This window comes from Thalassophryne amazonica, chromosome 10 (genome assembly GCF_902500255.1).
Source record: "Thalassophryne amazonica chromosome 10, fThaAma1.1, whole genome shotgun sequence".
In the NCBI taxonomy this organism is placed as follows: domain Eukaryota; kingdom Metazoa; phylum Chordata; class Actinopteri; order Batrachoidiformes; family Batrachoididae; genus Thalassophryne; species Thalassophryne amazonica.
This window is the reverse complement of record NC_047112.1, coordinates 117,650,483-117,669,201: the sequence shown is the minus strand read 5'-3', so window position 1 is coordinate 117,669,201 and position 18,719 is coordinate 117,650,483. Positions and strand designations below refer to the sequence as shown.

Here is an 18,719-nt window from a genome sequence, read left to right as displayed (position 1 = left end):
GCTTTCAGGCTCCTCTCCTGTGGAACCAGCTCCCAATTCAGATCAGGGAGACAGACACCCTCTCTACTTTTAAGATTAGGCTTAAAACTTTCCTTTTTGCTAAAGCTTATAGTTAGGGCTGGATCAGGTGACTCTGAACCATCCCTTAGTTATGCTGCTATAGACTTAGACTGCTGGGGGGTTCCCATGATGCACTGAGTGTTTCTTTCTCTTTTTGCTCTGTATGCACCACTCTGCATTTAATCATTAGTGATTGATCTCTGCTCCCCTCCACAGCATGTCTTTTTCCTGATTCTCTCCCCTCAGCCCCAACCAGTCCCAGCAGAAGACTGCCCCTCCCTGAGCCTGGTTCTGCTGGAGGTTTCTTCCTGTTAAAAGGGAGTTTTTCCTTCCCACTGTCGCCAAGTGCTTGCTCACAGGGGGTCGTTTTGACCGTTGAGGTTTTACATAATTATTGTATGGCCTTGCCTTACAATATAAAGCGCCTTGGGGCAACTGTTTGTTGTGATTTGGCGCTATATAAAAAAAAAATTGATTGATTGATTGATTTAGTTTTTGAGGACTATCTCACTGGCACAGTTTTACCACAGAGTACCACATTGTTTGTAGTTCTGAACTAAGTGATTGTAATGGAAGGAGATGAGTGAGGGAAGCCACTATTAACATAAGACAGCTCTAAAAGAAGTATAGGCTTCTGTGGGTGTGAGAGGATGAAGTGGGAATGATGTAGCATTTGTCTGTTGCTCCCTCATTCACAGCTTCATGTCGGGGCAGAGGAGGACTGTAAAACTGGAAGACAAATGAATGTTTTTCCACGTTGGCAGTCTTTTTACTGTGTCACCTTCAGCTGGCAAGCTGCAGCTGAAATTTCACACTCATTTTAAGGAAATCCTCTTCTCTACCAGTTCATCATGAAGGTGCTTTAATTGTCATGCAACAGACAGAAGCTCTGTGATGCAGGTCCTCAAACCATGACCACAGAGGAAACAATCTGGTCTTAACAAACACTGGCTAGAAAATCGATAAAACTGATGATTTTGTCCTTATATTTAGAGTTGCCCCCCCACACACACCAAAAAGAAACAAAAAAATGAAATATCATTTCATACATTTCATACTGTGTGCAAACAAATACAAGTCAATGTGAGGATCACTGTGTGTGTGTGTGTGTGTGTGTGTGTGTGGGGGGGGGGTCCATAGTTTCCCAACTTTGTGTGATTTGGGGATGTTAAGTGAAGGGACTATTTGAAGTGTCTGATACATAAACAGATAAACCTCACATCAACTCCACATTCCTCTCTGAGGTTACAAACAGTCAGAACATTTGGTCCACAGGAGAAAAAGCGGCACATTAAAGAGCTGGAGTTTATACACACACACACACACACACACACACACACACACACACACACACACACACACACACACACACACACACACACACACACACACACACACACACACACTGCATGCTGCATCTTCTCAAACTTTTTTCAGCCTAAATTTTTATTTATTTCTGAGAGAAAAAAACCCGAACTGATGAAATAAGTGTAAACAAAGATGAGATAATCTACAGGGAGGAAAACTCTCCACCACCAACACTAGACTCTCTCCTTTGACAACAACACTTTCTTATTAATCCTGTTACTCAAAAACAAAATTGACCTGTGCACTTTGTCAACTGTCAAATGACACAATGTGCCAAAGCTTCCTCGTGCAGCAGCTCCATCTAGTGGCCGCGTTCCTTCTCACCACTGGCTGTTGTCGTGATAGTTTGGCACTGTTGCCGGGTACTGGGGCAGACTTGGGCCTTGAGCTGTCTCGGCCACGGCGTTGAAGCCGGCCTCCCTCACTGCCGCGCTCTTCCACGCCCCTGAGCTCCACTCTTCCTGAGCACGAGCCAAGCTGCCACCGCCACCACGATACAGTCTGTGTACCTGCCACAGGAACCAAAACCTGTAACACCAGGCTCAAAAGGCCCACAAACATCCCTAGAGGGCACCGGCTTTCATCTGACGCACACCGAGGAGAGGAGTCCGTAGTGACATCGCCCGATGAAAGTCTGCACCCGACTGGTCCTTTGAGGAAACGTGTTTCCAGCCTAAGTGTGAGGAGGCGTGTGAGCTAAACCTGCATGACGTGTGAACAGACTCACCTTAATGAGGAGCAGCCCCATCAAAAGTGTGACCAGAGTGAAGAGAACAGCTGTGATGAGCATCACCACAGCCGAGCCCACATTCACGCTGAAAAACGCCATGGTGGCAATCCAGCCGCTACAGCGTGACAAGACGGAGACACGGAGCAGGAAGGGTTAATGCAGTTAGAGTACAACGTGCACCGGCGACACGCACACTTACTCACAGCCACAGCAGGACAGCCGTGCACACACACCGATTTATAACTGTAGTAACTGTGCCAGTTCAGACTAAACCTTCAGCGACTGCTGAGTGAGGCAGCCAGAGCAAATTATGTGTTACCCAAAGGGTGTCGGTTCAATCCCAAGGTGCTGCCGAGTGTCACAGAGTCTGAAAAAGACATCAGACCCTAAAACAGGTAAACGTCTGAGCACACGGCCCGACTCAAACGTGACACACGCAGATGAGTATCGTTACATAGCAAATGAACACTGAGGACAACAGGAGGACACACCTGAGCTAACGGGCTAATGTGCACATATTCTCAAAAAGTCTCACATTTATAAAACAGATCTTGTACAGTAGTGTTCAGAATAATAGTAGTGCTATGTGACTAAAAAGATTAATCCAGGTTTTGAGTATATTTCTTATTGTTCCATGGGAAACAAGGTACCAGTAGATTCAGTAGATTCTCACAAATCCAACAAGACCAAGCATTCATGATATACACACTCTTAAGGCTATGAAATTGGGCTATTAGTAAAAAAAAAGTAGAAAAGTGGGTGTTCACAATAATAGTAGCATCTGCTGTTGACGCTACAAACTCAAAACTACTATGTTCAAACTGCTTTTTTATCAATCCTGTGAATCACTAAACTAGTATTTAGTTGTATAACCACAGTTTTTCATGATTTCGTCACATCTGCGAGGCATTAATTTTGTTGGTTTGGAACCAAGATTTTGCTGGATTACTAGTGTGCTTGGGGTCATTGGGCCTCATGTATCAACATTGCGTACGGTGATATTTGAGCGTATATGGGGTGTACGCCAAAACGGCTGCGCTACTTGGCATTTATCAATGTGGTCGTTGGCGTACGCTGCGCTGAAAATATACACCAGGTGTAAATTATACACCAAAATGAACCAGCGCTGGAATCCACATAAAAATGAAAATGATCAACATGATAAACAGTGCCATTATACAAATCAATGCGTATGTTACATAAATAACACTTTCCTGATTATACTACATAATAATCAATACAAATCCCACTTTTGCGGGATTGTTATGGAGCACGATAGAGAGAAAACTGACCCACCTTTCGTCAAAAAAGTGACAGCTGCCAATCAAAATCGGCCACGTCACTAAGCCCCGCCCCCTCTATGACGTCATAGCCAATCAGAATCGATGACGTCACTATGTCCCGCCCCTAAGCCCCTCCCCTAGTCCCGCCTCCAAGCCCCGCCCCTTATGACATCACAGCCAATCATAATCGATGACGTCATTATGCCCCGCCCCTAAGCCCCGCCCCTAGTCCCGCCTCCGAGCCCCCGCCCCTTATGACGTCACATCCAATCAGAGTCGATGACGTCAGTATGTCCCGCCCCTAAGCCCCGCCCCCGGCTCCTCCCCTAGTTCCGCCCCTGGCTCCTCCCCTAGCCCCACCCCAAGCTCCTCCCCTAACCCCGGCCAAGCACCGCCTCCAAGCCATACCTCCCCTCCCACCCAGGGTCTAATATTTTAATGTCATTTTATTTCATGAATTAAAGAATGATAAAAAATACCTAGATCTTTTTAATGTATTAAAGAATTAACTAATTCTGAAATAATTAAACATAAATCAGTGTCTATTATTTAATGCCCCTTTAATATTTTTAATTCTTAAATTATTACGTTTCCTTTTCTGTTTTTTAATTCGTAAATTAAAGAAGGGGTACAAATAGCCGTCTCTCGGTTGTAAGTCTTTGCAGCAAGACGGTCAAATACCCACGCATAGAGCTGCTCGCGGAAACATGACCCCACGGCTGTAAAACCTGTTGCAGACGCTGTGTCTGTGTGTGTGCGTGTGTGTGTGTGCGTGTGTGTGTGTGCGTGTGTGTGCGCGCGCGTGTGTGTGTGTGTGTGTGTGTGTGTGGCGGGACACCCGCTGAGCGGAGATGCTGCCCCGAGGTGATGAACCCGAAGAACAATAAACAATGCTCCTTATCACTCACGCCAAAGGATGTTTCAATAAACAATGCTCCTTATCACTCACGCCAAATGGTGTTTCTTTTAAGATATTACCCGATCATCATGGTGCGCGGGACACCCGCTGATCGGAGATGCCGCCCAGAGGTGATGAAGGCGGAAAAAAACAAAGTTTCTTCTCCGTCACTCCCGGCAGGGTGGCTGGGTGTCAGGCCAGATGGTATTTTTAGAGCAAAAGGTACCAGTAAGTGTTTTTCACAAAAAACCTCGTTTGAAAAACAATTTACCCTTTTCAACAATATTATAGGAAAGAACACAGGCTGTATAAGGTTTAGAATATGTGCTTTATTACATTCATTAAAGTCACACACAGAGAAAAAAGCAATTGTTCATGTTTATTAAACACAGCATACGTGAAGGAAAACATTAAGAAAAAAGTATTTGGTCCACTTACATGAAGAAAAAAAGTATACGTTCATGTTTATTAAACACAACATACATGAAGGAAAACATTAAGAAAAAGTATTTGGTCCACTTACATGAAGAAAAAAAGTATACGTTCATGTTTATTAAACACAACATACATGAAGGAAAACATTAAGAAAAAAGTACTTGTTCCAGTTACCTGAAGAAAAAAGCATATTTTCATGGTTATTAAACACAAATTTGGTCCACTTACATGAAGAAAAAAGCATACGTCCATGTTTATTAAAGGGTAACCATCAGGCTGTCGCTGTAAATTAGCTGATAGATGATTATTGTGTCTCCAGCTGCGTATAATAAACTCAAGTCTGCTCAAAGCCACTTTTCTAAGGCAACAAGTTCGCATATTTTTTTTTGTAAAGTCAACTTATTATATTTTACACATTTTGGGATTCAAACATCAAATCCTTATCTCAACACTTCACGGTAACGTTCACATGCCAGCAGCTTGGATGTTAAGTCCTAAATCTAAACATTTTCTTTGCTCACTTGTATCGCTGCAAGTTCCTGCTTTACCACCTCATTCTGACCAAGAAACATCTGAAGTGGGTCAAAAAAATAACTGAAACTGTTCTTGAAAGCAGCTTTCTCCTGGTTAGTTTTTAATACACCCTGAAGACATCAAGATTCTCTGATCACATTTCTTGGGAGACTTTCCAAAAGGGAGACATGTATTGTTTTAATATGAAAATCAGCCGTCAGCATTTTATGTCAAGTGTTCCCTGAAAATCACAGATAACTGAATGACGGAGAACTGAAGCAACAACTTTGAAGTTTCAAATAAAACAGGGTTCATCAGCATTTTTTGGTTTATCAGAATCTGAATCAGAACAGCTTTTAATGGCCAAGTATCCACAGAATACATGGAATTTGACTTTGGTTTGAGCCGCACTCTCTCTGTACACTGTAAATGCATCCAAACATACAAACGAATTAAGTTAACCTGACTCAGTTTTCAAGCTGTAGCTTCAAGAAAATTAAGTTGACCTGAATATGATGAATGAACAAAACTATTTTGAGAATTAAGCCGTCACTTGCTGGATGCTCACAGTAAATACATTACTGTAATTTATTTTTTTCAGTACAGCAAAATAAACAAGTTACTGTAATCTAGATTTTAAGTGTATTTGAGTACTGCACACTCGCAATAATTAAGGTAATCAAATCTGCTTCAAGACAACATAAATTACTTTGTAAGGCAGCAAGTTTGCATTTTTTGATTATTTTCATTTTTAGTAAAGTCATCTTATTATTTTTTACAGTGTATGGCATGTAGAAATACCCTAAACAGTGAATAATCCGCAGTAAAAAATTGTACAACGTGTTTTAAAAACCGCTTGTAATTATGAACAAACTAGTTTAGGTAACAACTGCTACAGAAAGGTGAACATTTATTAAAATGAATCTGAAATACACGAGTTGACCAACATCAGGAGGGTAAGAGTTCTAATGTTAAAACTCACTGTTGTTACTCCGCTGTTTTATGATTTGTAAAAAGCTGCACCAGGCACTTGAAAATTGCACATTTCCGACCAATTCTGTCAAAAACATTAACAGCCTGTGAGCCGACACACTGCTGTCAGTGTGACAAGAGGAAAGTGTGTCATGTAGAATCTGTGCATTTGTTCAGAGCGTATAATTATAAATCTCAAGTCCTTTTAACGTGGATAAAGATTTAAATGCGGTTGTTTTGCAGAAGTTCCACTGAAAACACACAGAAGCTGTAATTTTTACAATTCACACGCCGTATCTGTGATAGAAACAGTCGGTGGTCATTTATTGAGAAATCTAACTGGCGGAGGGTTTTACGCTTTAAACGCTTATTTGGTTGTGAAAAGCTCCACAAAAACTTCTACTTTTCGAGCTGATGCTGACTGTTTGCATAAATTTTTGGCTGAGTGGGGAAACGTCTGACATTATATAGCCAATATGTTTTTTTTCTTACTTTATGGCCCTTTAAAAACTTTAGTCATATTACTAAATCATTGTTTTTCTTTTTCTTACCTCATGAAGGCGACTCTCTCTCCGGCTCCCCGTGTCGTCTAATAACCCTCTGGGCTTCATTTGTCTTCTTCTTCTCGTTAAACCAGAATAAACTTTTTATGCATCGCAATTATTCTCTGTCAAAAACATTCATTAATATCAGTCCAAAATATCCTCGAACCTCCGGGCATCTTGCAGGAGCGACGGTCACGTCTCGCCACAAAACTGAAAGAAAAGATGCGACTTATTAAATATTTAGCCTACACTTTAAAAAAAAAAACGTCATGATGTGATTTTTTTCTTCTTACCGTGTAACACGAGTCCGTCCCCGCGGCGCCCTGTTGACGGTTCGACAGACCTCCGTCGGTTTATAACACACCAGCTCCGCGTTATTAACCTGTATTTTTAATATAAATGAGATTTCAGAGGGTTTACTATCTCTGCTGCTGTGTCTGGGGGAAAAAACTTGATTAAACAGCGTTAAATAAACTCCTAACAGAATATCCACAAACTGTAACACAGACCATACTTATTAATGAAATATTTACACTTTAAAAAGTTATGAGCTGATTTTCTTACGTCATAAAGGAGAGTCTGTCCCTGGTGCGTCGTGTCTCTAAATGATCCTCTGGGGTTAATTTGTCAGGCCGAATTCTTCTGCTCCATCAGAATAAACTTTTCTCACCGTGGGGCTCTATATCTAACAAAAAACATCATTTAAAAATGTTTTTACCGCCGAGGATCTTTTTTTAAAAAAAAAAAAAACAGAAGCATTTCTATCAAAGATTACTTAATTCACTTGCCGTGAAAGACTTTCGCACTCTGAAGAAAAAGAAAACTTCATTCCGAGAGAATGAACGTCTGCTCCGGTCAGCGGCTGGAATGAAGGAAAAACACTGCAGCAGGAGGCGGGACAGAAAACTGGACCAGCCTCCAAAACAAGCTCATTACCCACAGGTATCAGGTTTTATGGTGGACCCAAAAAACACACGTAATCATCGATCAGGGGATTTAACCTGACACCTCGGACCGAGGGACACAGCAGGACCTCAGAAAAATATTGCTTCAAACGGGATCTGTGACGCTGGTCCGGTTTGTCAAAAGAGGTGCGACCTTTTGCGCTAAACACCCCAAATACACACACACAGGCACACACTTTTAAGAGCAAATATCCCCAGACCCGCGCGTGTAGTGGTCCCATACTATGAACAAAAGCGGATGGATAGCAAAGTCATGACGGATAATACAGAAATAGTGAACCTTTTAATAGTTGCACTAAAAGAATAAAACGCTACTCACAGGAGAATTAGTTTTCCCAGCTTCAGCCTGTCTTATTCCAGACATGTCAGAAACCACATGAACAAAACATCTACATATCTTTAACACCAAAGAGATTTAAATATATCCGTACATACATATGTACATACTCATATTTTTTCCCATTTCTATTCCCATGTTTCCTTTTGTGAATATTTACAAATAAAATAAAGGTCACTGCGTGTATTAAATATATATCAGCGCCACCGGGGCGTCGTACCAAGATGTGCTGTCTTTATACACCGAAAATACTATCGCAAACCATGATCTGGTTTCTGATTTTGTGAAAAGATATCGTAATTGCCTTAAGAAAAGGGGTAATACCTCCTGTATCCAGCTACAAGGACCTTCGCACACTTTTAAATGCTGTGACAGCTTGTGTTAACCTTTGATCCTAATTTTTTTTTAATGTTTTTTCACGTGAAAATGTAACCCCTGTCTTGGGACAAACCTCCCGATCATACCTTTAAAGTTTTATCGCGTTTGCACGCTTTAAAACATTGTTATTAAGTACAGAAAGAAGTGTTAATCTTTGATCCTAAGTTTTTTAATGTTTTTTTTCACCTGAAAATGGGTTGGATGTGTGAGAGCGGCCTTCCGATCATACCTTTAAAGTTTTACCCGCGTTTGGATAATTTAAAACGTCGTTATTAAGCGCAGAAAGAAGCGTTGACCTTTGACCTTGAATTTTTTATGCGCGTTTTTTTGTGAAAAAATGCTTCTGGTGTGTTGAGAACGCTCTCCCGATCATACCTTTAAAGTTTTACCGCGTTTGGACGTGTTTAAAATTGTCACGGCTCGTGTTAATCTTTGATCCTAAAATTTTTTAATGTTTTTTTTGCCTGAAAACGGACCGGATGTGTTGAGAGCGTCCTCCCGATCATACCTTTAAAGTTTTATCGCGTATGCACGCGTATAAATATTGTCCCTCACATAAAACATGTTCAAGCTAAAATATCTAAAAATATTTCTAGTACCCTCAACAAAGCAAAAATATTTATTGAATTACAAAGCTCTACATATTTTATATCATTCACTTGTTTCGCCATATCTGAATTACTGCGTGGACGTTTGAGGCAACATTTACAAATCCTCACTTCGACCATTACCTTTATGATACCTTGTCAGTATTCATGACAGCCAATTAAGCAGTGTATTTACTATAACCTTGATTAGCAATTTTAATGCGTATTCTTTATTCTATACAACATATAGCCTATTGAAATGATGTAAACTAAGGTGCAGCAATACAAATTCTATGGAAAAGAAGAGACTTACATGATTAATTATAACATTTATTAAAATAAGGGCTTACTTTCATCAATCAGCAACTCCGTCACTACATAAACGGAAAGTTCACCCCTTAAAAGTCAAAATTTAAACACTGCTGACAAGACGAGCGGGAGTAGAGCGTTCCTAGTCACCTATATGAAATTCCACTCAAGATCCATCAGGTTCTTGAGCAGTGTGGCTATTGATGAGATGGCTATTGGCGCATTCCAAACATATGGACATACAGGATTGTTGATAAACAATCACTAGTAATTTGGACAGGATCTTCAGCATCTTCTTTGTCTTTCAGCCGTTCCCATTAGGGGTTGCCACAGCAGATCAATCGTTTCCTTCTCACCCTGTCCTCTGTCACACCAACCACCCGCATGTCCTCCCTCAGCACATCCATGAACCTCCTCTCTGCCCTCCCTCGTTCCTCCTGCCTGGTGGCTCCATCCTCAGCATCCTTCTCCCTATGGGTCCCTCCTCTGCACGTCCAAACCATCACAATCTCGCCTCTCTGACTCTGTCTCCAAACCGTCCCACCTGAGCCGTCCCTCTGATATGTTCATTCCTAATCTTGTCACTCCAAAAGAGGGTTGTTGTTTATAGAAGAAGTGAACCTTCTATCGTTAATTTCATTTCAATTTATGTCATTACAGCACCACGAGAGAGTTGACCATACAATTTAATGTCAAAATGACTGCTGTGAATAGGTCAATTGGAGAAGAAGAGGCTTACTTTTGAAGGAATTCAAGTGTGCTGGCAGCCTCCTCTTGGTACTGTAGTACACTGAAATTACAGCGTCACAGTTACACGCTCTGTCCCATCTGAAATATGAAATTGGAGTTATTTCAGAAAGCATCTTGAAAATATCTCTAATCGGGTTAACATTCATGCTTTGCTGGGATGACTATAACTTCGGCTCATCTGATGCGAATGCGCGAATTCACCAAATACCAAGCAGTGTTATTAGATCATGGGCAGGGTGAGGGTCTTCTCGATGTCAGCCTATGGAAGATGACTATAGGGTACAGAAAATATATACATGTTGTGAGAATATTATTCAATGCAATAAAAATTTAAGAAAGAAGAGGAACAAACTTACGTCTGCAAGAAGGACAAGTCCATCCGTGGGCTCTCTGAAATAGACCATCAGCAGCCGGACCACATGGAGTGTCACCTTAGCATCCTGCAAGAACCATCTGAACATCTTTGTCAGCAGTTTTGCTCGAAAGTATTCCACAATAGCTCTTCATATTCTTCCACGGTGAGTTCCAGGAGACGCAGCGCATGAAGGTTTGTGAGAAGCTCAAAACGAGAATAGGTGCCCCTCTTTTGGCTGAATTTTGACTTTTAAGGGGTGAACTTTCCGTTTATGTAGTGACGGAGTTGCTGATTGATGAAAGTAAGCCCTTATTTTAATAAATGTTATAATTAATCATGTAAGTCTCTTCTTTTCCATAGAATTTGTATTGCTGCACCTTAGTTTACATCATTTCAATAGGCTATATGTTGTATAGAATAAAGAATACGCATTAAAATTGCTAATCAAGGTTATAGTAAAGACACTGCTTAATTGGCTGTCATGAATACTGACAAGGTATCATAAAGGTAATGGTCGAAGTGAGGATTTGTAAATGTTGCCTCAAACGTCCACGCAGTAATTCAGATATGGCGAAACAAGTGAATGATATAAAATATGTAGAGCTTTGTAATTCAATAAATATTTTTGCTTTGTTGAGGGTACTAGAAATATTTTTAGATATTTTAGCTTGAACATGTTTTATGTGAGGGACAATATTTAAACGCGTGCATACGCGATAAAACTTTAAAGGTATGATCGGGAGGCCGCTCTCAACACATCCGGTCCGTTTTCAGGCAAAAAAAACATTAAAAAATTTTAGGATCAAAGATTAACACGAGCCGTGACAATTTTTAAACACGTCCAAACGCGGTAAAACTTTAAAGGTATGATCGGGAGAGCGTTCTCAACACACCAGAAGCATTTTTTCACAAAAAAACGCGCATAAAAAATTCAAGGTCAAAGGTCAACGCTTCTTTCTGCGCTTAATAACGACGTTTTAAATTATCCAAACGCGGTAAAACTTTAAAGGTATGATCGGAAGGCCGCTCTCACACATCCAACCCATTTTCAGGTGAAAAAAAAACATTAAAAAAACTTAGGATCAAAGATTAACACTTCTTTCTGTACTTAATAACAATGTTTTAAAGCGTGCAAACGCGATAAAACTTTAAAAGGTATGATCGGGAGGTTGTCCCAAGACAGGGGTTACATTTTCACGTGAAAAAACATTAAAAAAAAATTAGGATCAAAGGTTAACACAAGCTGTCACAGCATTTAAAAGTGTGCGAAGGTCCTTGTAGCTGGATACAGGAGGTATTACCCCTTTTCTTAAGGCAATTACGATATCTTTTCACAAAATCAGAAACCAGATCATGGTTTGCGATAGTATTTTCGGTGTATAAAGACAGCACATCTTGGTACGACGCCCCGGTGGCGCTGATATATATTTAATACACGCAGTGACCTTTATTTTATTTGTAAATATTCACAAAAAGGAAACATGGGAATAGAAATGGGAAAAAATATGAGTATGTACATATGTATGTACGGATATATTTAAATCTCTTTGGTGTTAAAGATATGTAGATGTTTTGTTCATGTGGTTTCTGACATGTCTGGAATAAGACAGGCTGAAGCTGGGAAAACTAATTCTCCTGTGAGTAGCGTTTTATTCTTTTAGTGCAACTATTAAAAGGTTCACTATTTCTGTATTATCCGTCATGACTTTGCTATCCATCCGCTTTTGTTCATAGTATGGGACCACTACACGCGCGGGTCTGGGGATATTTGCTCTTAAAAGTGTGTGCCTGTGTGTGTGTATTTGGGGTGTTTAGCGCAAAAGGTCGCACCTCTTTTGACAAACCGGACCAGCGTCACAGATCCCGTTTGAAGCAATATTTTTATGAGGTCCTGCTGTGTCCCTCGGTCCGAGGTGTCAGGTTAAATCCCCTGATCGATGATTACGTGTGTTTTTTGGGTCCACCATAAAACCTGATACCTGTGGGTAATGAGCTTGTTTTGGAGGCTGGTCCAGTTTTCCTGTCCCGCCTCCTGCTGCAGTGTTTTTCCTTCATTCCAGCCGCTGACCGGAGCAGACGTTCATTCTCTCGGAATGAAGTTTTCTTTTTCTTCAGAGTGCGAAAGTCTTTCACGGCAAGTGAATTAAGTAATCTTTTGATAGAAATGCTTCTGTTTTTTTTTTTTTTAAAAAAGATCCTCGGCGGTAAAAACATTTTTAAATGATGTTTTTTTGTTAGATATAGAGCCCCACGGTGAGAAAAGTTTATTCTGATGGAGCAGAAGAATTCGGCCTGACAAATTAACCCCAGAGGATCATTTAGAGACACGACGCACCAGGGACAGACTCTCCTTTATGACGTAAGAAAATCAGCTCATAACTTTTTAAAGTGTAAATATTTCATTAATAAGTATGGTCTGTGTTACAGTTTGTGGATATTCTGTTAGGAGTTTATTTAACGCTGTTTAATCAAGTTTTTTCCCCCAGACACAGCAGCAGAGATAGTAAACCCTCTGAAATCTCATTTATATTAAAAATACAGGTTAATAACGCGGAGCTGGTGTGTTATAACCGACGGAGGTCTGTCGAACCGTCAACAGGGCGCCGCGGGGACGGACTCGTGTTACACGGTAAGAAGAAAAAAATCACATCATGACGTTTTTTTTTTTAAAGTGTAGGCTAAATATTTAATAAGTCGCATCTTTTCTTTCAGTTTGTGGCGAGACGTGACCGTCGCTCCTGCAAGATGCCCGGAGGTTCGAGGATATTTTGGACTGATATTAATGAATGTTTTTGACAGAGAATAATTGCGATGCATAAAAAGTTTATTCTGGTTTAACGAGAAGAAGAAGACAAATGAAGCCCAGAGGGTTATTAGACGACACGGGGAGCCGGAGAGAGAGTCGCCTTCATGAGGTAAGAAAAAAGAAAAACAATGATTTAGTAATATGACTAAAGTTTTTAAAGGGCCATAAAGTAAGAAAAAAAACATATTGGCTATATAATGTCAGACGTTTCCCCACTCAGCCAAAAATTTATGCAAACAGCCAGCATCAGCTCGAAAAGTAGAAGTTTTTGTGGAGCTTTTCACAACCAAATAAGCGTTTAAAGCGTAAAACCCTCCGCCAGTTAGATTTCTCAATAAATGACCACCGACTGTTTCTATCACAGATACGGCGTGTGAATTGTAAAAATTACAGCTTCTGTGTGTTTTCAGTGGAACTTCTGCAAAACAACCGCATTTAAATCTTTATCCACGTTAAAAGGACATGAGATTTATAATTATACGCTCTGAACAAATGCACAGATTCTACATGACACACTTTCCTCTTGTCACACTGACAGCAGTGTGTCGGCTCACAGGCTGTTAATGTTTTTGACAGAATTGGTCGGAAATGTGCAATTTTCAAGTGCCTGGTGCAGCTTTTTACAAATCATAAAACAGCGGAGTAACAACAGTGAGTTTTAACATTAGAACTCTTACCCTCCTGATGTTGGTCAACTCGTGTATTTCAGATTCATTTTAATAAATGTTCACCTTTCTGTAGCAGTTGTTAGCTAAACTAGTTTGTTCATAATTACAAGCGGTTTTTAAAAACACGTTGTACAATTTTTTACTGCGGATTATTCACTGTTTAGGGTATTTCTACATGCCATACACTGTAAAAAATAATAAGATGACTTTACTAAAAATGAAAATAATCAAAAAATGCAAACTTGCTGCCTTACAAAGTAATTTATGTTGTCTTGAAGCAGATTTGATTACCTTAATTATTGCGAGTGTGCAGTACTCAAATACACTTAAAATCTAGATTACAGTAACTTGTTTATTTTGCTGTACTGAAAAAATTAAATTACAGTAATGTATTTACTGTGAGCATCCAGCAAGTGACGGCTTAATTCTCAAAATAGTTTTGTTCATTCATCATATTCAGGTCAACTTAATTTTCTTGAAGCTACAGCTTGAAAACTGAGTCAGGTTAACTTAATTCGTTTGTATGTTTGGATGCATTTACAGTGTACAGAGAGAGTGCGGCTCAAACCAAAGTCAAATTCCATGTATTCTGTGGATACTTGGCCATTAAAAGCTGTTCTGATTCAGATTCTGATAAACCAAAAAATGCTGATGAACCCTGTTTTATTTGAAACTTCAAAGTTGTTGCTTCAGTTCTCCGTCATTCAGTTATCTGTGATTTTCAGGGAACACTTGACATAAAATGCTGACGGCTGATTTTCATATTAAAACAATACATGTCTCCCTTTTGGAAAGTCTCCCAAGAAATGTGATCAGAGAATCTTGATGTCTTCAGGGTGTATTAAAAACTAACCAGGAGAAAGCTGCTTTCAAGAACAGTTTCAGTTATTTTTTTGACCCACTTCAGATGTTTCTTGGTCAGAATGAGGTGGTAAAGCAGGAACTTGCAGCGATACAAGTGAGCAAAGAAAATGTTTAGATTTAGGACTTAACATCCAAGCTGCTGGCATGTGAACGTTACCGTGAAGTGTTGAGATAAGGATTTGATGTTTGAATCCCAAAATGTGTAAAATATAATAAGTTGACTTTACAAAAAAAAATATGCGAACTTGTTGCCTTAGAAAAGTGGCTTTGAGCAGACTTGAGTTTATTATACGCAGCTGGAGACACAATAATCATCTATCAGCTAATTTACAGCGACAGCCTGATGGTTACCCTTTAATAAACATGGACGTATGCTTTTTTCTTCATGTAAGTGGACCAAATTTGTGTTTAATAACCATGAAAATATGCTTTTTTCTTCAGGTAACTGGAACAAGTACTTTTTTCTTAATGTTTTCCTTCATGTATGTTGTGTTTAATAAACATGAACGTATACTTTTTTTCTTCATGTAAGTGGACCAAATACTTTTTTCTTAATGTTTTCCTTCATGTATGTTGTGTTTAATAAACATGAACGTATACTTTTTTTCTTCATGTAAGTGGACCAAATACTTTTTTCTTAATGTTTTCCTTCACGTATGCTGTGTTTAATAAACATGAACAATTGCTTTTTTCTCTGTGTGTGACTTTAATGAATGTAATAAAGCACATATTCTAAACCTTATACAGCCTGTGTTCTTTCCTATAATATTGTTGAAAAGGGTAAATTGTTTTCAAACGAGGTTTTTTGTGAAAAACACTTACTGGTACCTTTTGCTCTAAAAATACCATCTGGCCTGACACCCAGCCACCCTGCCGGGAGTGACGGAGAAGAAACTTTGTTTTTTTCCGCCTTCATCACCTCTGGGCGGCATCTCCGATCAGCGGGTGTCCCGCGCACCATGATGATCGGGTAATATCTTAAAAGAAACACCATTTGGCGTGAGTGATAAGGAGCATTGTTTATTGAAACATCCTTTGGCGTGAGTGATAAGGAGCATTGTTTATTGTTCTTCGGGTTCATCACCTCGGGGCAGCATCTCCGCTCAGCGGGTGTCCCGCCACACACACACACACACACACACACACACACACACACACGCGCGCGCACACACACGCACACACACACACACACACGCACACACACACACGCACACACACAGACACAGCGTCTGCAACAGGTTTTACAGCCGTGGGGTCATGTTTCCGCGAGCAGCTCTATGCGTGGGTATTTGACCGTCTTGCTGCAAAGACTTACAACCGAGAGACGGCTATTTGTACCCCTTCTTTAATTTACGAATTAAAAAACAGAAAAGGAAACGTAATAATTTAAGAATTAAAAATATTAAAGGGGCATTAAATAATAGACACTGATTTATGTTTAATTATTTCAGAATTAGTTAATTCTTTAATACATTAAAAGATCTAGGTATTTTTATCATTCTTTAATTCATGAAATAAAATGACATTAAAATATTAGACCCTGGGTGGGAGGGGAGGTATGGCTTGGAGGCGGTGCTTGGCCGGGGTTAGGGGAGGAGCTTGGGGTGGGGCTAGGGGAGGAGCCAGGGGCGGAACTAGGGGAGGAGCCGGGGGCGGGGCTTAGGGGCGGGACATACTGACGTCATCGACTCTGATTGGATGTGACGTCATAAGGGGCGGGGGCTCGGAGGCGGGACTAGGGGCGGGGCTTAGGGGCGGGGCATAATGACGTCATCGATTATGATTGGCTGTGATGTCATAAGGGGCGGGGCTTGGAGGCGGGACTAGGGGAGGGGCTTAGGGGCGGGACATAGTGACGTCATCGATTCTGATTGGCTATGACGTCATAGAGGGGGCGGGGCTTAGTGACGTGGCCGATTTTGATTGGCAGCTGTCACTTTTTTGACGAAAGGTGGGTCAGTTTTCTCTCTCACGATCCGTGGCCACAGCGCTGACTGCAAAGACAGCGCTGCTCGCCTTTTTCTCCAGACTTCGAGCCTGGAGCCAGAGCAGCGCTGAGCTTAACTTCATGTGGTGTGATCGTTTTAGACAATGAAATTGATAATAACAACTGTAGTTTCGTCATTCCCTTAATTCGCCCGTGCTGCAACCAGGTTTTGTCGTCTCCATTCGGTTGTCACAATAAAATAAATACAGAAATACATTTAAAAAATAAAGAAATCTGACAGATTAGGCGTGTCTTATTAATTGAGCGAGCAAATATCCACATGTCAAGAATTATCCACATGTGAAAAGAGAATACAGTGGTCCCTCACCATAACGCCGTTCACCTGTCGTGGCCTCAGAGTCTCGCGGAGTATTTAGTCCAATTTTGCATGCCTTTTTTTTTTTTTTTTACAGTGTTCTATGTTCTGCGTATCTGTTTATAAGAATCTTGTCACCCAGAAGAAAAAAGAGCGCCAACAACTACTCATAACTGTGTTTGTCACACGGAAACACACACCTGCTGCAGCGAGATGTGAGTGGGAAAAGGCGCAGCGCCAGGACGCAGAGGCCCGATCTGTGACATACTGGTCAGTCACTATTAATAATTTATGTGTCCGACCTCGTTCGTTGATCGTTAAAATTAATTTGTTAGTTCTAAAAGCCATCATAATTATTTATAGGAAAACGTTCTATTTTTATTTCTCAAACAAATGTTTGGGCCTGAAAACAGGTTGGTCTTATTTTTCTACTAAGGTTTGAACTTTGAGAGTGTTTACACACGAGAGAAAAGTGAGAAAATGTTCATGCCTGATTGAGAAAAGTGTATAAACTGTGTAGTGAGGGGTTTTACAGCTTTGAAACGTCTATAATAATTGTAAAAAATAACGCTGCCTAACATCGCGGTTTAGCGTATTTCGGGCTATTTTTTAGAACGTAACTCCAGCGATTTGTCAGCACTGTAGCCAGGCTGACAAAGAGTCAGAGCTCTATTGAGCTGAGTATTCCATTAACTTTAACTAGTAATGACTTCATGACTTTCTTTGCTAACAAAATTTTGACTATTAGAGAAAAAATTACTCATAACCATCCCAAAGACGTATCGTTATCTTTGGCTGCTTTCAGTGATGCCGGTATTTGGTTAGACTCTTTCTCTCCGATTGTTCTGTCTGAGTTATTTTCATTAGTTACTTCATCCAAACCATCAACATGTTTATTAGACCCCATTCCTACCAGGCTGCTCAAGGAAGCCCTACCATTATTTAATGCTTCAGTCTTAAATATGATCAATCTATCTTTGTTAGTTGGTTATGTACCACAGGCCTTTAAGGTGGCAGTAATTAAACCATTACTTAAAAAGCCATCACTTGACCCAGCTATCTTAGCTAATTATAGGCCAATCTCCAACCTTCCTTTTCTCTCAAAGATTCTTGAGAGGGTAGTTGTAAAACAGCTAACTGATCACCTGCAGAGGAATGGTCTATTTGAAGAGTTTCAGTCAGGTTTTAGAATTCATCATAGTACAGAAACAGCATTAGTGAAGGTTACAAATGATCTTCTTATGGTTTCGGACAGTGGACTTATCTCTGTGCTTGTTCTGTTGGACCTCAGTGCTGCTTTTGATACTGTTGACCATAAAATTTTATTACAGAGATTAGAGCATGCCATAGGTATTAAAGGCATTGCGCTGCGGTGGTTTGAATCATATTTGTCTAATAGATTACAGTTTGTTCATGTAAATGGGGAATCTTCTTCACAGACTAAAGTTAATTGTGGAGTTCCACAAGGTTCTGTGCTGGGACCAATTTTATTCACTTTATACATGCTTCCCTTGGGCAGTATTATTAGACGGTATTGCTTAAATTTTCATTGTTACGCAGATGATACCCAGCTTTATCTGTTTTAAGAGTAGA

General features: G+C 40.2%; 1 protein-coding gene across 2 annotated transcripts in view; it reads right to left on the bottom strand.

The window, feature by feature from the left end:
* Window positions 1-1,184: 1,184 nt before the first annotated feature.
* scamp4 (secretory carrier membrane protein 4) overlaps window positions 1,185-18,719 on the bottom strand; it is a 58,154-nt gene continuing 40,619 nt past the window's right edge. For both annotated transcript variants that reach the window (XM_034180756.1, XM_034180755.1), the window contains 2 exons: window positions 2,156-2,273; window positions 1,185-1,937 (listed from right to left, as the gene is read on the bottom strand). In XM_034180756.1, the coding sequence (XP_034036647.1) occupies window positions 1,749-1,937; window positions 2,156-2,273 (307 nt within the window). In that variant the 3' untranslated portion in view covers window positions 1,185-1,748. The remainder of the gene's footprint in view (window positions 1,938-2,155; window positions 2,274-18,719) is intronic.